We start from the raw sequence: 19,565 nt of genomic DNA, 5'->3' as shown, positions 1-19,565 counted from the left end.
GGGATATTGGGGAACAGTGTGTTTCTCCAGGGCCCATCAGTTCCAAGCCGTTGTCCTTCAATCTAGTTGTGGAAGGTGCAGCTCAGATCCAAGTACAGTCACTGTTTTCATTCTTTAGTTGCAGGAGGCGCAGCCCATCATCCCATGTGGGAACTGAATCGGCAACCTTGTTGTGGAGAGCTCGCACTCTAACCAACTGAGCCATCCGGCCATCCCCAGAGCAATTTTTACAGATAAAGAAATGTTTAGTTGAAGACCTTTTTCCTCCTTGATTGTCGCACGTACCCAGTGCAATAGCTGAGTCAGAAAAGTCTCTAGAATTGTCGGATTGGGGAGAGGGGCTCATGTAATCTTGAGAAATCTGAGTCCAGCCACAGGTCCAGTTATTTCAAGGTTTCCTGCCTCTGATATTATATAATGAAGAACTCTTCTTCAAATTCTCACTTCCCCTGCCCCCTTGCAGTCTTCAAATTACTGCTGAAGCAGCTGGAGCCGGGGCTGCTGCAGCCTTGAAAGCCCGCCAGAGCAGCTGCTGTTGGAGTGGGAGCAGAGATAGGAGTATGATTCTAATTTGATCTATTTTCCTTCACAATCAAGAAGTGTGAGTGCTGTTTTTCTAAGCCCATAAACTAAGTGAAAGTGTTTTTAATACTGTGTAGAGGATGGAGGATAGTCTATCTCCATAAAATATTTAAAAACATAGGTAGCACCTATGAGCAGAGCAGTAACCTAACAGGTGGAACCCCAGTCTTCTCTCAGACTCTACCACTGTTTTTCTGGGCACTGCTCCTTTTCATTTTAACTTTCCTTAAAAAAGAAGATAATACCAGTACTTCCCTATCGCCAAAGGAGGCACAAGGAGTTAAGTAAAACTCTGCTGTCTAATCATTGCTTTTTAAAAATTGGCTTCTTGCCATGACTATATTTGCAAATAAGCACTTTGTTGGTCAGTGCAGAAAGTGAGTCATGGGGGTTGAAAGGCCAGAAGTTCCTAAAGAAGCAAACAGAGCAGGAATAACCTGAACAAACTTATGCAAATGATCAGTGATCGTGGCTCATGCCACGTGATTACCATCACCCATGGCTATGACTCAGAAATTTTCTAGTGACACTGGCAGTGACTATGACCTCAATCCTGCCCTCACTGATGGAAATTAACGCAAGCACACCGCTGCTGATTAAGGCCCTCTGGAATCTGAGCCACAGCCTATCATAGTGCCTTATATCTGAACAATCCTGATCCCATTTATGGAGGCAAAAGCGCACATCCTGAGGGCTGAGAAATCCTCAGCAGAGTTCGGGTCTCTGTACTAAGGACCGTTTTCCCACCATGGATAAAATGCGTTGGGAGATTTAGCTAACAAACAACATATACTAATGATTAATTCATTTCCTCATTTTTATTTATCAAAGGCATATATCTATCTGCCAATCAGAGCATCTAATTAGAAGGAGGTAATCAGAGTCAACATATAAAAGCAGCTAAACCTGTTGCTCTAACTAGTCCATGAAAATTAAATGTAAAGAATACGCGTTAAAGTCCTGTTGGACTTTTTGGAATAATAAAAATGGCTTTGGACCTATTACCTTTATGGCCTTCTATCTTGATATTAGAGATATATACCAGGTAATCCAAATGCAGGGAAGACAGAATCTAGGAAGATTTGAAAGTGAGTGGAGGGAGAAAAGGACACCTCTCCGGTGTATTGCTGAGTGGATGGTGGTGAGGAAGAGAAGAGAGGAGACTTCAGTTGGGACTAGGTATAAGTTATTCTGTGGGTTATTTGCCTTTGAAGAGTCAGCACTGTCTCTAGGATGTGACAAATGGGCATGACAAATTAAAGTGTCCTGATTTCTGGGTCACTTAAGCCCTGTTTTAAGGCTGAGTGACTTAGCAGTGAAATAAGAGGCAATTACAAGTAGCTGTATCAGCTATATCTCACACCACTCACAAACACACACACACATTCTCTCTCTCTCTCTCTCTCTCTCTCTCTCTCTGTCTCTCTCTCTCTCTCTCTCTCTCAACTCTTTATCAGTCTTGTGTTTGCCAAGTCGCAGTGTGTTGTTTTCCTACTTAAAAGTCTTCGAAAATGCAAAGCTGAAATTCCAAAAGCAAGTTATAAGAAATGAACCTGAAAAATTGTGAGGCATCTTGTTTCACGTAAGACTGTTTACCCAACTGGTATGGATGTAGATGTGGATAAATATGTCTCACTGTAGACTCTGATTGACTTTGGAAAACCATCTTGGATGAGCTGATATGGTGGAACTCCCCTAAAATTGATGTTATCTCTGGAAGTTGTAGATTTAACTATTTCGTTAAGATCACTGCTCATTGGAAAAAATACCATGTTTACTATTTTGCTGTAAACCATGATTTCTCAGCCTCAGGATTCTGACAGTTTGGGCTGGATAATTCTTTGTTGTGGGAGGCTGTCATTCTATGCATTACAGGATGTTTAGTAGCATCTCTGGACGCCAACAACACAACCTTCCAGTTGTGACAGTGCAAAAAGTCTCCAGACATTGCCACATGTCCCTTGGGAGGCAAAATTAACCCTGACTGAAAACCACTGCTCTAAATTAAAGCATACTATTGAGAGGATATAATCTCTTTGGGCCTAAATTGGGCCTCATACAAATAATAAACTTCAAATCCAGGCATAGATTCCATCTGTGTGATCTTCATAATACCAAAAACAATCCAATGTGACTCAATTTTTTTACCTTTTAATTTTTTGCCTTGGGTAGCTTATGAATAAAGTCTATGTTACATAAGGGAAAGAACAATAGACTGAGAATGAGGACAACTTGTTTCTTGTCTTGATTCTACCACTAACTAGTTCTATGAGGTTGGATAAACTGCTTAATCTCTCTGGCCCTTCCTTGTTTTCACAGTGCTTAAGTGAATTTTCCCGTTCAAAATACAAAGACTATGAGACTCAGAATTAATGAACGATAGTTGATACCATGAAATAGAAAAATAGGACTCTTTGTCGTAGAGTGAAGCTTTACGTTAAGCCTCCTAACAACATTTAACTCCACCTCCTTGAGCACAAAAGACATTCTTTTTGGTGCAACCCAATTCTTTTGAAAGTCCAGAGAAACTTTTGGAGTATCAAGTGGCTAGAAACCTATTACCTGATCCCGAGGTGTGGGTATTGTGTTTAACAACAACAGAATGGCTGTAGACATCAATGTGGTGAGCGGGGAAGACATAGCTCTCATTACACAAACTGTTATTAGAAATCTGGTACTTCAAGTGACACGGTAACAACTACCAAAAAACCCCCCGAACACTATACTGTACTTACAAGAGACCAAAATCTTGGATCCTACAACTTTGGATATGGTGTTGAGTTTAAAGCCATGACAGACAGAAGTAATATTTTGATTACCTTTGTAAACACAGGAGCTGCAATGATAGGTTTTCCATCCAATCCTTGCAAATAATTGGTAGGGCTCTGACACTGTTAGAAGAGAACCAACAATAGATTTATTGTCACTAGGATTATTAGATAAATAGATGATAGATAGATATAACAAATCTACAGAATTTGATGTATGAAATTAATCTAAAACCAAAAGACTGCATTTTCTAAGTCTATGAATCACAGACTTCAAATTTTATACTAAATTGATTGTATTTCTTTCCAGGTCATGGTGGCCGTAAATATATGCTGCCCATCCCCATCCCCACACATACAGAGCTATGTAATTAGCCCTAACCACCCTAAAGAGGTTTCATAGAACTCCTGAGGCTCCACAGATTACAGTTTGAAAACTGCTGGATTAGAACGAAAATGTGATCCCTCTGCATTATTAAATGGGTTAGATAAGTAACTTTAAATTTTAAAAAATGGTTTTAGATCAACAAATATATCAATCACACATTAGAAATGTTTAAATTAGTATGATTTTATATTTTTAAAAGTATATGCCACACATATATATTCGTATATATGCATAGAAAATACCAGGCACTATCTGCTATTAAAAGACGGTACCCCTGAGGTGTGGGCACAGGAGCAGAACCCTGACTAAAGTTTTTACTTAATGTGCTTCTGTATTTTTTTAAATGTTTTTACAATAAGCATGTATTCATGTCATCATGATCATCAACTTGAAAGATGAGAGCCCTTAATGTTTTCTAAAAAATAATTTCATGGTTGCCCTATCTTAGAAAGCAGAATTCTTTGCAGCTCCATGTAATGGAGTTTCATTATCTACAGTGTCCTGGGCCAGTGTGAGAGCTGGCATCTCATTGTATATGTAATCAGTGCCCTTCCTAAAGCTGCACCATCGGAGACTAACTTGTAAGGAGTTTCTTTTCCTATGAAGCTTGCTTATGAAGCTAGAGAATATGGTCCCAAAGCAACAGGAACCACTGAAGTACAAAGTGACTATCATGATCACAGAAGTGTATTGTGTAAGATCGTTAGGAAGGTGCAGCAGAGATGAACGCAATCACGCCATCCAAGATGGCCCCGGTCACAGGGCCTGCCACAAGTCCATGGCACTTGTGTTTCGCATAGACTCTTGGTATTCTTTTTTAATTACAGTGACATTCAAGGTTATTTTATATTAGTTTCAGATGTACAGCATAGTGATGAGACATTTCTATAATTTATGAAGTGATTCCCTCCAATTAGTGTAATACCCACCTGGCACTATACGTGTACATAATTATGACAATTATTATTGACTATATTCCCTATGCTGTATTTCACATCCCTGACTATTTTGTAATTACAATTTGTACTTCTTAATCCCTTCACTTTTCTCACCCTACCCCCCAACCCCTCTCTCACCTGGCAACCATCAGTTTGTTCTCTGTATCTATGAGTCTATTTCTGTTTTGTTTGTTTATTTTGTTCTTTAGATTCCACATAAAAGTGAGGTACTATGATATTTGTGTTTCTCTGTCTGATTAATTTCACTTAGCCTAATACCATCTAAGTCCATCCATGTTGTCACAAATGGTCAGATTTCATTCTTTTTTATTGCTGAGTAATACTCCACTATATACTATATGTACCACATCTTCTTTATTCAATCATCTATTGATTTACATCACTTAGACTCTTGTACCTGATGAATGGTTGACACACTAGGCTGGGCCAACACATGCTGAGCTTGACGTACTGCTGAAGGAATGGCTGCAGAAGTAGTGGGAGGAGATGACACCTCATTTGACTTCTGAATTCTGAGAAATGATTAACATATAGATTATAAAACAGACTAATCATTGTGAAAATTCTTTCAGCAAAGCTAGTAATGTTATCCCTGCTTACAGTTACATGTAATAAAAATCTTCAATCAACAATATTCCACAAATGTTTACTGAGAGCTTCTTTGTCACACACTTTGTTAAATGTAAGCAGGAAGATGATAAGACTGCATTCCTGTCCTTGAGTTAGTTGCTTTTAGCAGAGCCGAGGACTTTAGCATATTCACAACTGAAATTAAAGACAAGTGCTATAAGAGAGCTTGTGCAGTAGATATTTTTTTGAGACTCGTTTTATTGTTGCCTTCTGTATTTCTCTACCCCTCTCATTTCTAGTAAGAGGCCAGGCTTTGTAAATCTTTGCTTCTGGGATTTTGGCATGGCAGAAAGCAGAAATAGCCTGCGTCAATGAGTTATTCAAGTTTACACAAATTAAATTGTTTGAAGGGCAAGAGAGGCAGGAAATATTCTTGAAAAGGCTATACAGGGGAAATTATTTTAGTTTTGTTGTGGAGAAGAGAGAAAATCTGACAAGAGGAAGAACCATGGTCCAGAAGGGATGGCAACCCCTTTAGTTACATGGGTCCCACTACTGCTAAAGGTATCAGTACCCAAGCATGTCAGGAAGCAACAAAGCACTGGACTTAAAGGGATCTTGAGGTCTGCGACATGGGCTTCTCTCCCACAATCTATGGAGATAGATGACCGATGCCAGAATGGGCTTCCCTTTTGTTTAGATGTCACCTCTGTCTGCCTTAGCTTTCTTATCTCAAAAATGGGAAATGGTAATTTTTCGCTCATAGGATTTTTGTGAGGGTTAAATAAGGTAATTCATATAAAATGCTTAGAGCAGTGTTTAATATCAAACACTATGTGTATCTATATATCCCAGGAATCTCTGCACAACTTTGGAAGGGGAAAAAAGACACCTAATAATAACTGATTGAAATTTTTTCCAACCAGACATGATGGGGCGGGGGGGTCTCAGAAGCAGAATTATGTAGTATTACAGAGGCTATCAGTGGCCCTGAAGTATGGCTACTCCAAATAAAGACTGTGTTTCCCAACCTTCATTGAAGATCAGTGTGGTCACATGACTTTCTAGTCATGAGATATGAGGGATAGTGATGTAAGAGAGATGACCTTAAAAGTGGGGCAGGGCATGCCCTTTATTTCTTCCAGTTTTAGACTGAGGAAATCAGGCCACACCTTACAATGAGATGAAGCAGAAAACTAGAAGCAGACTGGAACACAGTGGAATGTGGAGCAATTTTGCCATTTAAATTCATGTTTTTATGTATATGAGAAATATCTGTCTTATTTAAGTCATTGTTATTTTGAGTATTACACAAAACTGAAGCTAAATCCTAACTACTATAAGTAGATTTAAAGAAAACAGACAAATGAGATATTTCTTATTTAAGTGTGTATATTAAAATTTATACCCATTAGGCTTGTAACCCGTGTTATGAGAGCCTTGAGGAAGGAGTGACAAATGTGCAATGGAGGGGGTAGTTTATTATAGAACTTGACTGGGTTTTGAAGGATAAATAGGATTTTGCCAGGCAGAGAAGGAACTAGGGCATTTCTAGCAAAGTGAACAGCTTGAACAAAGGGGTTAAATGAACCATACATCATTTGAGTGAGATGGCAGGAGGGTAGAGATCCTGACGTGGGGGAGTGGAAGAGGGGCCAGGAAAGCCTGGTCAATACTCTACTGAATAAGGCTTTGTATGTCGTGTCAAGATTTTTAAAAAATGTTGTTGTTCATTTTGTGTTTGATTTTTATTTTAATAAAGATAATAAATTTTTTAAGTAGGGAAAATGATAGGATCAGAATGATCTTTTAGAGACTAACTGGTTGTATAAAAGAAAGGAAAATCCTGGAGCTTTTTCTGGTAAGGAGGTGACTGGCATAAAGAGGCAGGAAAGAAGGAGGAACTGAAGAGAGGTCATGAGAATGATAAGGAGAGAGTTAAAGGGAGAAATAATTTACTCTGGTTATGAATTTTCATATCTGCACAAAAGCTAAAAGTAAATTATCATCCCAAAGTAGACATACACAAAGGATTTTGGGAAGAAAAAACATGATTTCTGTCCTTAAGGAGTAATTACCCTCTGTAGGGGAGGACACAATACACAAACACGGTTCACAATTCTTTAACCAGTTTTCCAAATATTGTCGCTTGTTTTGGGTAGTCTCTAGGAATGGCTAGTGTGTCTGTTTCCAGTTCCCATGATTTCTGTCCACAGGCTCCTCTGCCTGAAACACCCTTGGATGATGTCCATCTACTGTTCTTTTAAGATTCAGCTCAAGGTCACCAACTCTGCAATGCCTTTCCTTATCTCTCTTTCCCTCCCCAACCAATAAAGAGTTCTTTGTTCCAAGTCCTTTACACCCTACACATAATTATATCATAGTCTGTTACATTTTATTACTCTTACTGTCTATATGCTTGGTTTACTTCTTTTGTTATATTTGCTGTATATTTACCTCTACTACACTGTGAATCTTGGGAAAGCAGGAAGCATCCGATTTTTCTTAGTACCCACTGCATCTAGTGAAATGTCTGATGTAGAGTAGGTGCTTAGTTAATGGTTGTGGAAAGTAATGAATAGATGGATATAATTTTGTTCAATACTTAGTGCAATTGTTGAGCAAAAAGATTATGACTTGCCCAGATCACTCATATATGTCTGTGTGTGTGTGTGTGTGTGTGTGTGTGTGTGTGTGTACAAAATTTAGGACCACCAGGTTTTGTGTTCTTGTTCTTGAGTACTGTTATTTAGTCAGAAAACATGAATTTTTTTGTAACACTGGGCTGTTTTTTACTCTGTAGATATAAGTAAAGTAGTATTTCATAGGTGGTACCTCATTTTTTAAATATGGAATAATAAAATTAATCTGCTAGGCAGGACTTAAATAAGCAAAGGAAGTAGAGCTTTCTCCACCTACCCAAACTTTTTTTTTTCTGAGGTCACACCCTGGAGCCACGCTCTTCAAGTTCTAACCAATTAGCAACTTTCTCAGAATCTGAGAATGCTAAGGCTATGAGATAGAAAATTAGAATTACCTATTCATCTCTTCCTTAGGGTCCCCTTCTGAATCAGAAGAAGAAACCCCTGGAAAAAAATAAAAACAAGGCATGAAAATTTTAAGACAACAATTTCTTAAACTGGTTCCTAAGCATTTGAAGACCTATGGAATTTAAGACCTAAAAATGAACTCAGTGATTCCCTACACTACCACCTACTTTTACAAATGAGGAAATAGACCCTAAGTAGTTGAAAGACATGCTCAAGGTCACATGACTAGTTAGTAATAGAGTTCAAATGAACTGGTCCAAATTTCAAGTGTTCTTGTGTATTAAACACCTGCTGATGGCTTTGAACTAACAGAGCTGTCTTCGCAGACATTCTGTGGTATCCATAAATCCTCTCGCTCTTGGCCTACACAGATTCAATAAAAGAAGGGATTACATTGGATTCCAAACATTGTAAGTGTAGGTGGATGCTCTTCCGTCCAGTCCTAATATTAACAAGCCACACTTCATCTTAGGAGTGGGAGTGTTGGAAGCTCTGTTGCCACAAATTTTAAAAATCAGCGATCCAATCTCAGCACTGTTAGCAGAGCTTTGATCCGGATTTACTTCTCAAGACAGTGAATTCCAGGAAGATAAAACAGAGCTAAATTTGGAGGTATTTATTATACTCCAAAAATTTGAGGATGAAAACATACAACACATGTCTATTCATACAGTATTCATTATTATTATCATTATTCATGCATCTATTCAATAAATGTTTATCAAATACCCACTATGTACTTGGTACTACATTGGAGACATGAAGAATGAGGCAGTATCAGACTTAACAAATCTAGTTAGTTAATGGGCATTTATACCATAATAATACAATATTTAAGTACTGAAACCAAGGCATACGTAAGGTAAAAGTGATTATTGTCGATAAAAGTGCTGAAGAATGGTTTCCAGAAAAAAACCAGGGCATGAGATAAATAGAAACAAAAACTTTTCATAGATATATAAAGAACATAAATTGATTTATTCCCTAAAATTAGTCATATAAATTTGGTGCTGATGGAAATGCCTTTCCAAGGCTCCCAAATGGTCTCCCTTCTTCTACCCTTGAATCCCTGTGGTATATTCTCACCCAGGAGCCAGAGTGATCCTGTTAAAAGCTAAGTCAGATCACATCACATCTCTGCTCCAAATCCTCCGTAGGTTTCCATCTCCCTCAGAGTAAAAGCCAAAGTCCTTGCAATAATCTACAAGGACCTTGTAGTGACCTACAAGGACCTGCATGATCTGCTCATCTGCCTCTTCCCACCTTGAGCCCATCTTGAACTTCTGACCTCATCTGATCTTTCTTCCTTGTTCACTCCACCCTGGCCACGTTGGCTCATCTCTGTATCTTAATTAACACAGGTACACTCCCACCTCAGGGCCACTGCACTTGCCGATTTCTCTGCCTGGAGTGCTTTTTCCTTGAACATACTTGTGACTCACTGCTTTACATCCTCCAGGTCTTCACTTACTTGTCACTTAGTGAGGTCTTCCCCGATCACCCTAACTAGAAGAGCAGCGTGCACATGCTCTTGCACGCGTGCACACACGTGTACACACACACATACATACACACACACACTCCTACCCCTTTTTCTTGCTATTTCTTCCATAGTGTTTATATATATGGTATCCCTTGTTCTCATTTATGTGTGACCCCATCCCTGACACAGGGCTCCTAAAACTCTTGTAAATTCCTAAGTGATAAGAGCACTAGAAGCATCTTTTGTTCTAATGAGGTGACTCTGGTGGACTCTTCTATGGTTCCTGGATGGGATTGGTCACCAGAAAGACAAAGTCATGATTGGAATTTTCAGCCCCAATCCCTATTTCCCCAGAGAGGGAAAAGGGGCAAGAAATAGAGTTAATAATTGGTCATGCTTACATTAGGAACTTAAAATCCCAACAGTGTGGGGTTTAGAGAGCTTCCAGGTTGCTGAACTCCTCCACATTGGGAAGATGACACATCCCTACTCCACAGGGACAGAGCTCCTGTTCGCAGGACCGCCCAAGACCTCGCCCTATGTATCTCTTCATCTAATTCATCTGTATCCTTTATCGTATCCTTTAATAAACTGGTAAATGTAAGTAAGTGTTTCCCTGAATTGTGAGCCACTCTAGCAAATTAATTAAATCTGAGGAGGGGGTCATGAGAATCTCTGATTTGTAGGCAAGTCAGACAGAAATTATGGGTAACCTGGGGACCTACACTTGTAATTGCCATCTGAAGTGGGGTGGGAGCAATCTTGTAGGACTGAGCCCTTGCTCTATTGGATTTGCCACTATCTCCAGGTAAATGGTGTCAGTATTGAGTTAAATTGTAAGACATCTAACCGGTGTCATTGAGAATTGCTTGTTAGTGTGGGAAACCCTCACCCCCAACACACACATGTTGGAATTGGTGATCAGAATCATTTCATATATCTATCACATTTTAATTAGTTAATCAATCTCATTTATTTTCTATTACAATGTAAATTCCATCTGACCATGAATGTAGTGGCTTTTGTCTATTTGATTCACTGCCTTTACCTTCACTGCTTAGAAGAGTGTGTAGTAGAATAGGCCCTCAGTGAATATTTATTTATTATATGTCTTACGGGTAAGTGCCATTGTTCATGAGCATTTACCTTCTATGTAAATCTCAGCGGAAGTTGAATCTGTCCCATAGATATTAGAAGCAAAGCAGGAATAGCGTCCTGTGTCCTCTTCAAAGGCTTCCGCAATGGTCAGTGAGTGCAGATTTCCTACCTGGACAATATGAATGTCTGGGGAATTTTCAAGCTCCTTGCCTTCACAGTACCACCTGCAAGGAAGGGAATACGGGACATGACTGAAATGTGAGAATTAATAACATAGATGGCTCCAGATGTTCCCTAAGAAGAAAACTGCAAACCTAAAGTCAGAAAATTAAACAATCCACTATTAGGGTATACTTTGATTGTAACAATGAGAAGAGCTGGCAGTATTCAAATCACAATGACACTTTACTCAGGAAATTAGAAAATGACTTCTATTAACAATTGAGGGGCAGCCTGTTGGCTCAGTTGGTTAGAGCATGGTGCTCTGAATGACAGGGTTGCCATTTTGATCCCCACATGGGCCACTGTGAGCTGCACCTTCCACAACTAGATTGAAGTTGTGGAAGCAACTACTTGACTTGGAGCTGGTGGGTCCTGGAAAAACTTACTTAAACAAATTAAAAAGTTAAAAAAATAAAAGAATGATACAATTGAGAAAAAGATGAATGAGAAAACAAATACAGCCAACCATGCAGAGAAGGGTCTTTGAGAACTTGAGGGAACTTGGCTTCTTCTAAAAAGACGTTCAGCTTTCTACATTATACTTTAAGCAAGTACTACTTTAACTTATTTAGAGAGAAATCTAAGGGATAGTAAAGATCCATTAAATCGAGTGCATTCATTCTCTACTATGAAATTGCCTCTGACCTAGCTAAAGGAAAATTATTTTGTTAGTTACTTGAGTCATCAGAGTAAGTAGGAGAGGTCATATTCTCTCCGGAGTGACCCAACACCTAACCTAAGTTAAGAATATCTCTATAAGTTATGGTACTTTATTTTAATTCTATATACTTGAAGTTAGAAATTTTTAGTATAACAGATCTCTTGGCCAAAAGTTTACACAGAGTAACACATAAAATAATGTTTAAAATGTGGAGGTGCATAATAAGAGAAAAAGAAACTAAAACTAAAGGGAAATACCAATTCTCATGTAACAAATTGGCAAAGGTATAAAAGTTTGACTGATCTCCTACACTGCTAGCAGCAATGTAAAATGGTACAATGCCTATGAAAGGAATAAGGCAATACCTTCCAAGATTACAGATGCATTTATCCTTTGACCCAACAAACCCACTTGTAGGAATTGATCATACAGATGACAACTATACAGGTTACTCATTTAAGTCGCAAAAGATTGGAACAACCCAATCACTAGTGGACTGATGAAATAAACTTTGGTACAACCCCATGATGAAACACTGTGCAGCTCTAAAGTGAGAATAAGAAAGATCAATCTGTGCTGATATGAAAAGAACCCCAAGACGTATAGTTAAAGTTCTAACAGTAAGGTGCAGCATGGTACATATAGAGTATTAGCTTTTGTATTAATCCCCCATCATCATTTTTCTAAAAAAGATTTTTATTAAAAAATATAGCTAACCTACATTATATCAGTTTCAGGTGTACACCATAGTTGCTCAACATTTATATACCTAAAGAAGTGATCACCAGAAGTCCAGCAACCATCTGACACCGTATGATGCTATCACAACATTACTGACTATATTCCCCATACTGTACATTAAATCCTGATGACTTGTTTTATACCTGGAAAATTGAACCTCTTATTTTCTTTCACTTTTCCCCCCTTTGAAAAAATTTTCAACTACAGTTATCATTCATTATTATGTTAATTTCAGGTGTACAGCATAGTGATTAGACATTTTTATAATTTAAGAAATGATCCCCTTGACTAGTCTAGTACTCACCTGGCACTATACATAGTTATTACCATATTATTGGCTACATTCCCTATACTTTACATCCCATGACTGCTTTGTAACAACCAATTTGTACTTCTTAATCCCTTCACCTTTTTCACCCTGTCCCCCAACTGCCCTTCCATCTCTCACTCCAAGAAATCTAGTATCCATCTGACACCATCCATAGTTATTACAATATTATTGACTATATTCCTTATGCTGTACCCTGCATCCCCATAACTACTTGTAACAACCAATTTGTACTTCGTAATCCTTTCCCCTTTTTCGCCTACCCATGCAACCCGCCTCACATCTGGCAACCATCAAAATGTTCTTTGTGTCTACAAGTTTGTTTCTGTTTTGTTCATTTGTTTATTTTGTTTTTTAGAGTCCATATATAAGTGAAAGCATATAACATCTATCTTTCTCTGTCTGACATACTCTACTCAGCACAATACCCTCCAGGTCCATCCATGCCATCACAGATGGACAGAACACATTCCCTTCCATGGCCGAGCAATATTCCATTGTATACATGTATGTACTACCCCCTCTTTATCCATTCATCCATCAGTGGGCACCCAGGCTGCCTCCACATCTTGGCCATTGTAAATAAAGCTGCAGTGAGCATATGGATGCACATTTCCCCTTGAAGTAGCATTTTGGGTTTCTTCGGATAAATACACAGAAGTGGGATTACTGGGTCCTTCTTTGTCTCTTGTTATAGCTTTTGTTTTAAAGTCTATTTTGTCTGGTATAAGTATGGCTATTCAAACTTTTTTTTTCTTTCCATTTCTATTTTCATGAAATAACTTTTTCCATCCCTTTACTTTCAGTCTGTGTGTGTCTTTCAATCTGAAGTGAGTCTCTTGTAGGCAGCAAGGGTTTTGTTTTCTTTTAGGTTTTGTTTTCTTATCTATTCAACCATCCTATTTTTTTGATTGGAACATTTAATCCATTTACACATAAAGTAATTGTTGATAGATATGTAATTACTGACATTTTATTCATATTTTTAATTTATTATTATTATTATTTTTTAATCTTAAAGAAGTCCCTATAACATTCCTTGTAATACTGGTTTGGTGATGATGAACTCCTTTAGCTTTTTCTTGTCTGGGAAGTTCTTTATTTGTCCTTCGTTTTTAAATGATATCCTTGCTGGGTACAGTAGTCATCATTGTATATCTTTGCTTTTCATCACATTGAATATTTCCTTCCAATCCCTTCTGACCTGCAAAATTTCTGTAGGGAAATCAGCTGACAGTCTTATGGGAGCTCCCTTATAAGTTACTACCTAACTGGAAAATAAGCCCTAGCATGATTTTTCAGGATGCTTGTAATATAAAACAAGCCCTACGATATTTCCCTGAAAACAAGATATTTCTTGAAAACATGACCAGGTCTTATATTAATTGTTACTCCAAAAGATGCATTAGGGCTTATTATATATTACAAGCATCCTGAAAAATCATGCTAGTGTTTATTTTCCGGTTAGGTCTTATGTTAGGATTCTCTCTTTGTCTTTAATCTTTGCCATTTTAATTATAATGTGTCTTGGGGTAGGCCTGTTTGGGTTCATCTTGTTTGTGACTCTCTGCACTTCCTGGGCTTGCTTGTATTTCCTTCACCAGGTTAGGAAAGTTTTCAGTCTTTATTTCTTCAAATAGGTTCTCAATCCCTTGCTTTCTCTCTTCTTCTGGTACCTTTATGCTGTGAATGTTGTTACACTTGATATTGTCCCAGAAGTCTCTTAAACTATCCTCTTTTTTTAAAATTCCTTTTTCCTTTTCCTGTTACAGTTGAGTGTTTTTTGCTATCTTGTCTTCCAAATCGCTGATTCGATCCTCTGTTTTATCTAGTCTGCTGAAGATTCCTTCTAGTGCATTCTTTATTGCAGTAGTTGTATTCTTTACTTGTTTTTCTTTTTTTAATGGTTTCAATGTCCCTTTATGATTGATATCTCTTTGTTGAACTTCTAAGTTCCCTGGGCATTTTTATAACCAGTATTTTGAACTCTGTCTCTGGTAAGTTGCTTGCCTCCATTTAGTTTAGGTTTTTCCCTGGAGTTTTCTCCAGTCCTTCATTTGGGATGTATTTCTTTGTTTCCTCATTTTGGCTGTCTCTGTGTTTGTTTCTATGTTGTAGGTAGATCAGCTACATCTTCCAGTCTTGCCAGATGGCCTTATGTAGTAGGTGCCCTGGGGGGCCCAGTGGCAGTCTCCCTGGTCCCCTGGGGTGGGTGCTCCAGGAGTGTCCCTTGTGTGAGCTGTGTGTATCCTATTATATTTGAGCCTTGGTTGCTCTTGGCATATCAGTTAGTGGGATTGACCCTCAGACTGACTGGCTGTGGGGTTTGGCCACATCCACAGCTTACAGGTTGCTGTGCAGGGGGCCTTATATGTCTCTTAAGTGGGATTTGCCCCAGTGAGCTCTGGTACCCATTGAGACCACCCTTTCGGTGTGCCACTTGTGTGGCTAATTGGATGGTGCTCTGCTGTAGTTTGAAGCCAACCTCCAAGTATGTTGATTCTGGGGCCTCTTGGGAGGGGCTCCAGTGCAGGCCCAGGTCAGCAGTTGCCTGTGACCAGCCGGGGGGTGCTGGTAGGAGCTACAAAGCAATTCATGGTTGGTTGCTGCTTGTGCTGGACCTGGAGGTGCGTGGGAGAGGCCATGCTATGAACTGAGGATGGCTGCCACCAGTACCAGGTTTTGGGCAGCTCCATAAAAAGTCAGAATACTCTGAGGTCTGCTGCCAGCTGCCAGCTCCCATAAGGTTCAGCTCATGTAGTATGGAGTTAGGTGTGGCAAGGTCTCAGTGAGTCACCAGGGTGGAGCCAGTGGAGCTCACCAGACCAATTCAGATTCAGATTTGGCCATGAGCGTGGGGGAAGGGCTCAACTCAGGGAACATGTCAACTGTCCTTCCAGTCCTTGCCCTGCAGACACACAACTCAGTCTTTCCTTATGTCTCTTATGCCCCCTGAGTCACTGTCCCTCTGCTGGAGCCCAGGGTAAGTGCCTGTGAGCAAGTCTATGCAGGTGCTTTAAGAGGACATCTGGGTTTCCCCGCAACCCTTAGTCCCACCCAGATGGTTGGAATCCCCATGGTTTCTCACAGCCAGATGTGAGATGTGGGGGCTCCTCTTTTCAGTACTCTTGGATGGGGACCCTAATGTGAGGCTGGAGTCCCTTACTCCTCTGTGGGGGAAACTCTGTGGCCAAGAAATCCCTCCTAATTTTCATCTGCCACATGGAAGTTTGGTGCCAGCTCACTTCTCATCTCCACTACTCTTAACAATCTCAGTGTGGCTTCTTCTTTATATCATTAGTTATAAAACTTCTGTTCAGCTGGACTTCAGATGGTTCTTTAGGTTGATTGTTTTATAATTTAATTCTGATGTGTTCATGGGATGAGGCAAGCACAGCCTCTATCTACTTCACCATCTTGTATCTCTCTCCCCCCACCATCATTTTTAAAGCAAGATTTTAAAGGATATTTAAGAAAACTCACCTATTTGACCACTTCCCAATAGTCAAGCTTTTCTCTCCTGTTCCATATGTCATATTCACCCCTATATGTTTTTCTCTCTGAGATTCTCTTCCTCTGCCTTTCAGCTACTGCAAATACTGTAACATCAATCAGTTTGGCTCAGATACTACCTCCTACACAAAGTACCTTTACCATAAATTCTCAATGATTGTTACTTTTTCTAACTTCATATTTTTAAAAACCTATACTATGTGATAAAAAGTGTGATTATACACTGTCCTGTATTAGGCTGTATTTTGGGAATCTGTCTTGTCTCACCAATTTCATTAGATTGCAAATTCTTTGAAGGCAGGGACAATACCTTATATGCTCTTGCAGCATCCTTGCTGCCTAGTACAACTCTATATATGCTCTCCTTTGGCCATCTTATCTCATCCCATAGTTTCAATTATCTCTTCTATTTGGGATAATATCAATATCTGCCTTTGCAGCCCTGACTTCTGGGTCCCTTCTCCAACCATTCTCCCTTCACTATGGGATGAATCTAACTACATTGGTAGTTAGAATATTCTGAATTCTATTTCTATTTCTATTCAATCTAACTACATTGGTCTTTTTCTATTCTGTGAACACATTAAACTATTGTCCATGTTAGGATTTTGTACTTTCTGAGTTCCTCATCTCCCAGATTTTTACAAATACAGATCCTTCTCATCAGGCAGGCCTCAGCTCAAATGTCACCTCCTTAGAGAGGCCTTCTCTGACCCTCTTTCTAATGTAGCACCCTGATCCTCAGACATTCAATCATGTTACCTTTTTTTGTTATCTTCAGAACACTTATTATTATCTGAAATTACCTTATATATTTATTTACTTTGTTATTGTTTGCTCCCTTCACTGCATTGTCAAGTCCATGAGAGAACCTTATCAGTCTTATTCACCAAATAATCCCAGCACCTACAACAGTACCCTGGCACATGGTAGGTCCTCAGAAAATGTGTGTTGAATCTGTTGAAAGACCAAATGATGGAAAGAATTAACAGTTAATATTTTGTAAGTACTTTGTTATTTGCTTCATCAAATTCTATGCTAGTCTTTGATCTGTTGTGGCAGCAGTGGTATATGCAGCTGCTGAAGGGGTTTCTAAATTTCCCAAAGCATAAATCTCAAGAAGACCCTGAGGAGCTTGTGTGAACAAACTCTCAGAGCATTTGTAGTTCTAAACGCAAATAGTAAGCATCCAATCAAGCATGACATCGTGATCAAGTATGTTTATCTTTACTCCCGTCCTGAAATTTCCCTAGAATGAGAATAAAGGAATTTTTAAAAGGTATAAAAGCACAAGGACGAAAATAATGGAAAGGGAGATGATAGCAGACCTGAGACCTCAAAAACTTTGGGAAGTTAGAAAGCAGATTGAAGAACCAAGAGAGTTGAAAAATGTGAAAACCAAGTGCCTCCTTGGGGATGTCAATGAAAGAAGCCAATTTGTACATCAGAACCCCCCAAGTTTGAGAATTTGGAGATACAAGTTTGGGGATGTGGAAACACACTAACAATGAGGAAGGAGACAGGAAGCTTAAAATAGGGTAACTGATTTCAAGTTTGGAAAATGAGCATTTAGGTCCCCACCCCAGTCACATCTTCTCTTCTGAGCAGTTAGGAAATGCCCCAGAATGAAGGTTGAGTTGCTGGCTGTGTAAGCAGCTGCTCCATATTGGAGCAAGAGGAAGAAGGGCTTTAGGAGGTATTTCTCTAGAAAAAAACAAATGCGCCTGATGACTTAACTGCATGGAATGGAATATTTAGGAGATGTTTTTAAAATGTATTGGAGAATTAAGACACATTTGTGATGAGACCACAGAATTAAGCACATAAAAATAACAAGGCAGCAATCAACTCCTGGTTAAAATAAAAAGTTATGTGAGCAAGAAAATACTCATTTTAGCCTGCTGGGCTTGTTCGTGAATAATACTTATATAGAAACAAAGAGGTAAACATTAAATTTTTAAAAACAACAATGTGCTATGATTATACTGAGCCAATGAAGGAAGGAACAATGGAGGTGCTGGTTTAATGAACAGGTGCTAAACCCCGATCTTCTGCAAGGGCAAGTCAATAGAAAATAACTAACATCAGCACAGCAGGCAATAGTGGGATAAGCACATTGCAGTCGTTCTCAAAGTATAGTTCACTTTCTGTGAAAACAAAATTATTTTCATACAATACTAAGATGTTTCCCTTTTCATGTGTTGACATTTATACTGATGGTGCAAAAGCCACAGTGGGTAAAATTGCACCACAAATTAAAGTACTGTCAAAATTGACTAATGGTCATTGTGTTCTTCACCACCAGATTCACCTTTTTTTTTAAATCCAGTTTTACTTAAAAATCCCTCGATGAAGCAGTAAAAATCTTTACTTGTATTAAATGTCAACTTTGAGTCCACACCTTTCTAACACTCTGGGTGGTGAAATGGGAAGTAGCATAAAGCATTTTTACTGGATATGGAAGAGGGTTTGTATGATTATTTTATAGGCACTTACTGCATGAAACAGTATTTTAACTTGAAAGAGCAACTGACAAATTATGGTTATTCAGACTTGGATATTCAGCAGTCATTTTCTCAAAAATGGAGGAAGTAAGCCTGTCAGTCCAAGTAAAGATAGCTCCTAACATTTGTTGCCAGTGAAAAAATTTGAGCTTTCAAGGAAAAGTTAGAGTTTTGGAATACTGGTATCCTCCACGGTAAGTTTAGGGATTCCCAGTACTTAAAGACTTTTTGATGAAATCAATGATTATATTGATAAATGTGATTTATAAAAATATCGTATAATAAAATGCGTCAACATTTGGAAGATATGTATTACTCATTTTCCAAATGACCAATAGATGATGTCATCCATTCAAAGTTAAAGACAAGCAAAGGGTTTTAGTATAGGAGAATATAAAATTCATTGGTATAGTTTCAGATACCACATTACAACCAATTTCTAAGAAACCACTGCAAGTGGAGCTTTGATGTTGTATCAAACAAGAATAGCTGCATTATATGAAAAGGCTACTAAAATATTCCTCGTGTTTCCAACTACATATTTATATAAGGCTGGATTTTTAAAATTAACTTCAATCCACACGACATATTACAACAAAGTGAATGCTGAAACAAATGTGAGAATCCAGCTGTCTTCTATTGAGCCAGACATTAAAGAGATTTGCAAAAAATGTAATACAGTGCCACTCTTCTCACTA

At 38.7% G+C, this 19,565-nt stretch overlaps 1 protein-coding gene across 3 annotated transcripts in view; it reads right to left on the bottom strand.

The window, feature by feature from the left end:
* Positions 1-19,565, bottom strand: part of MYPN (myopalladin) — a 101,995-nt gene that overhangs the window by 43,144 nt on the left and 39,286 nt on the right. For all 3 annotated transcript variants that reach the window (XM_081075099.1, XM_081075098.1, XM_081075100.1), the window contains exons 3-6: positions 10,947-11,122; positions 8,305-8,353; positions 5,095-5,209; positions 3,402-3,473 (exon numbers count right to left, since the gene is read on the bottom strand). In XM_081075099.1, coding sequence (XP_080931225.1) covers positions 3,402-3,473; positions 5,095-5,209; positions 8,305-8,353; positions 10,947-11,122 — 412 coding nt within the window. The remainder of the gene's footprint in view (positions 1-3,401; positions 3,474-5,094; positions 5,210-8,304; positions 8,354-10,946; positions 11,123-19,565) is intronic.

The sequence above is a fragment of the Rhinolophus hipposideros genome (assembly GCF_964194185.1).
Source record: "Rhinolophus hipposideros genome assembly, chromosome: 15".
Classification (NCBI taxonomy): Eukaryota; Metazoa; Chordata; class Mammalia; order Chiroptera; family Rhinolophidae; genus Rhinolophus; species Rhinolophus hipposideros.
This window is presented reverse-complemented; position numbering and strand designations above follow the sequence as displayed.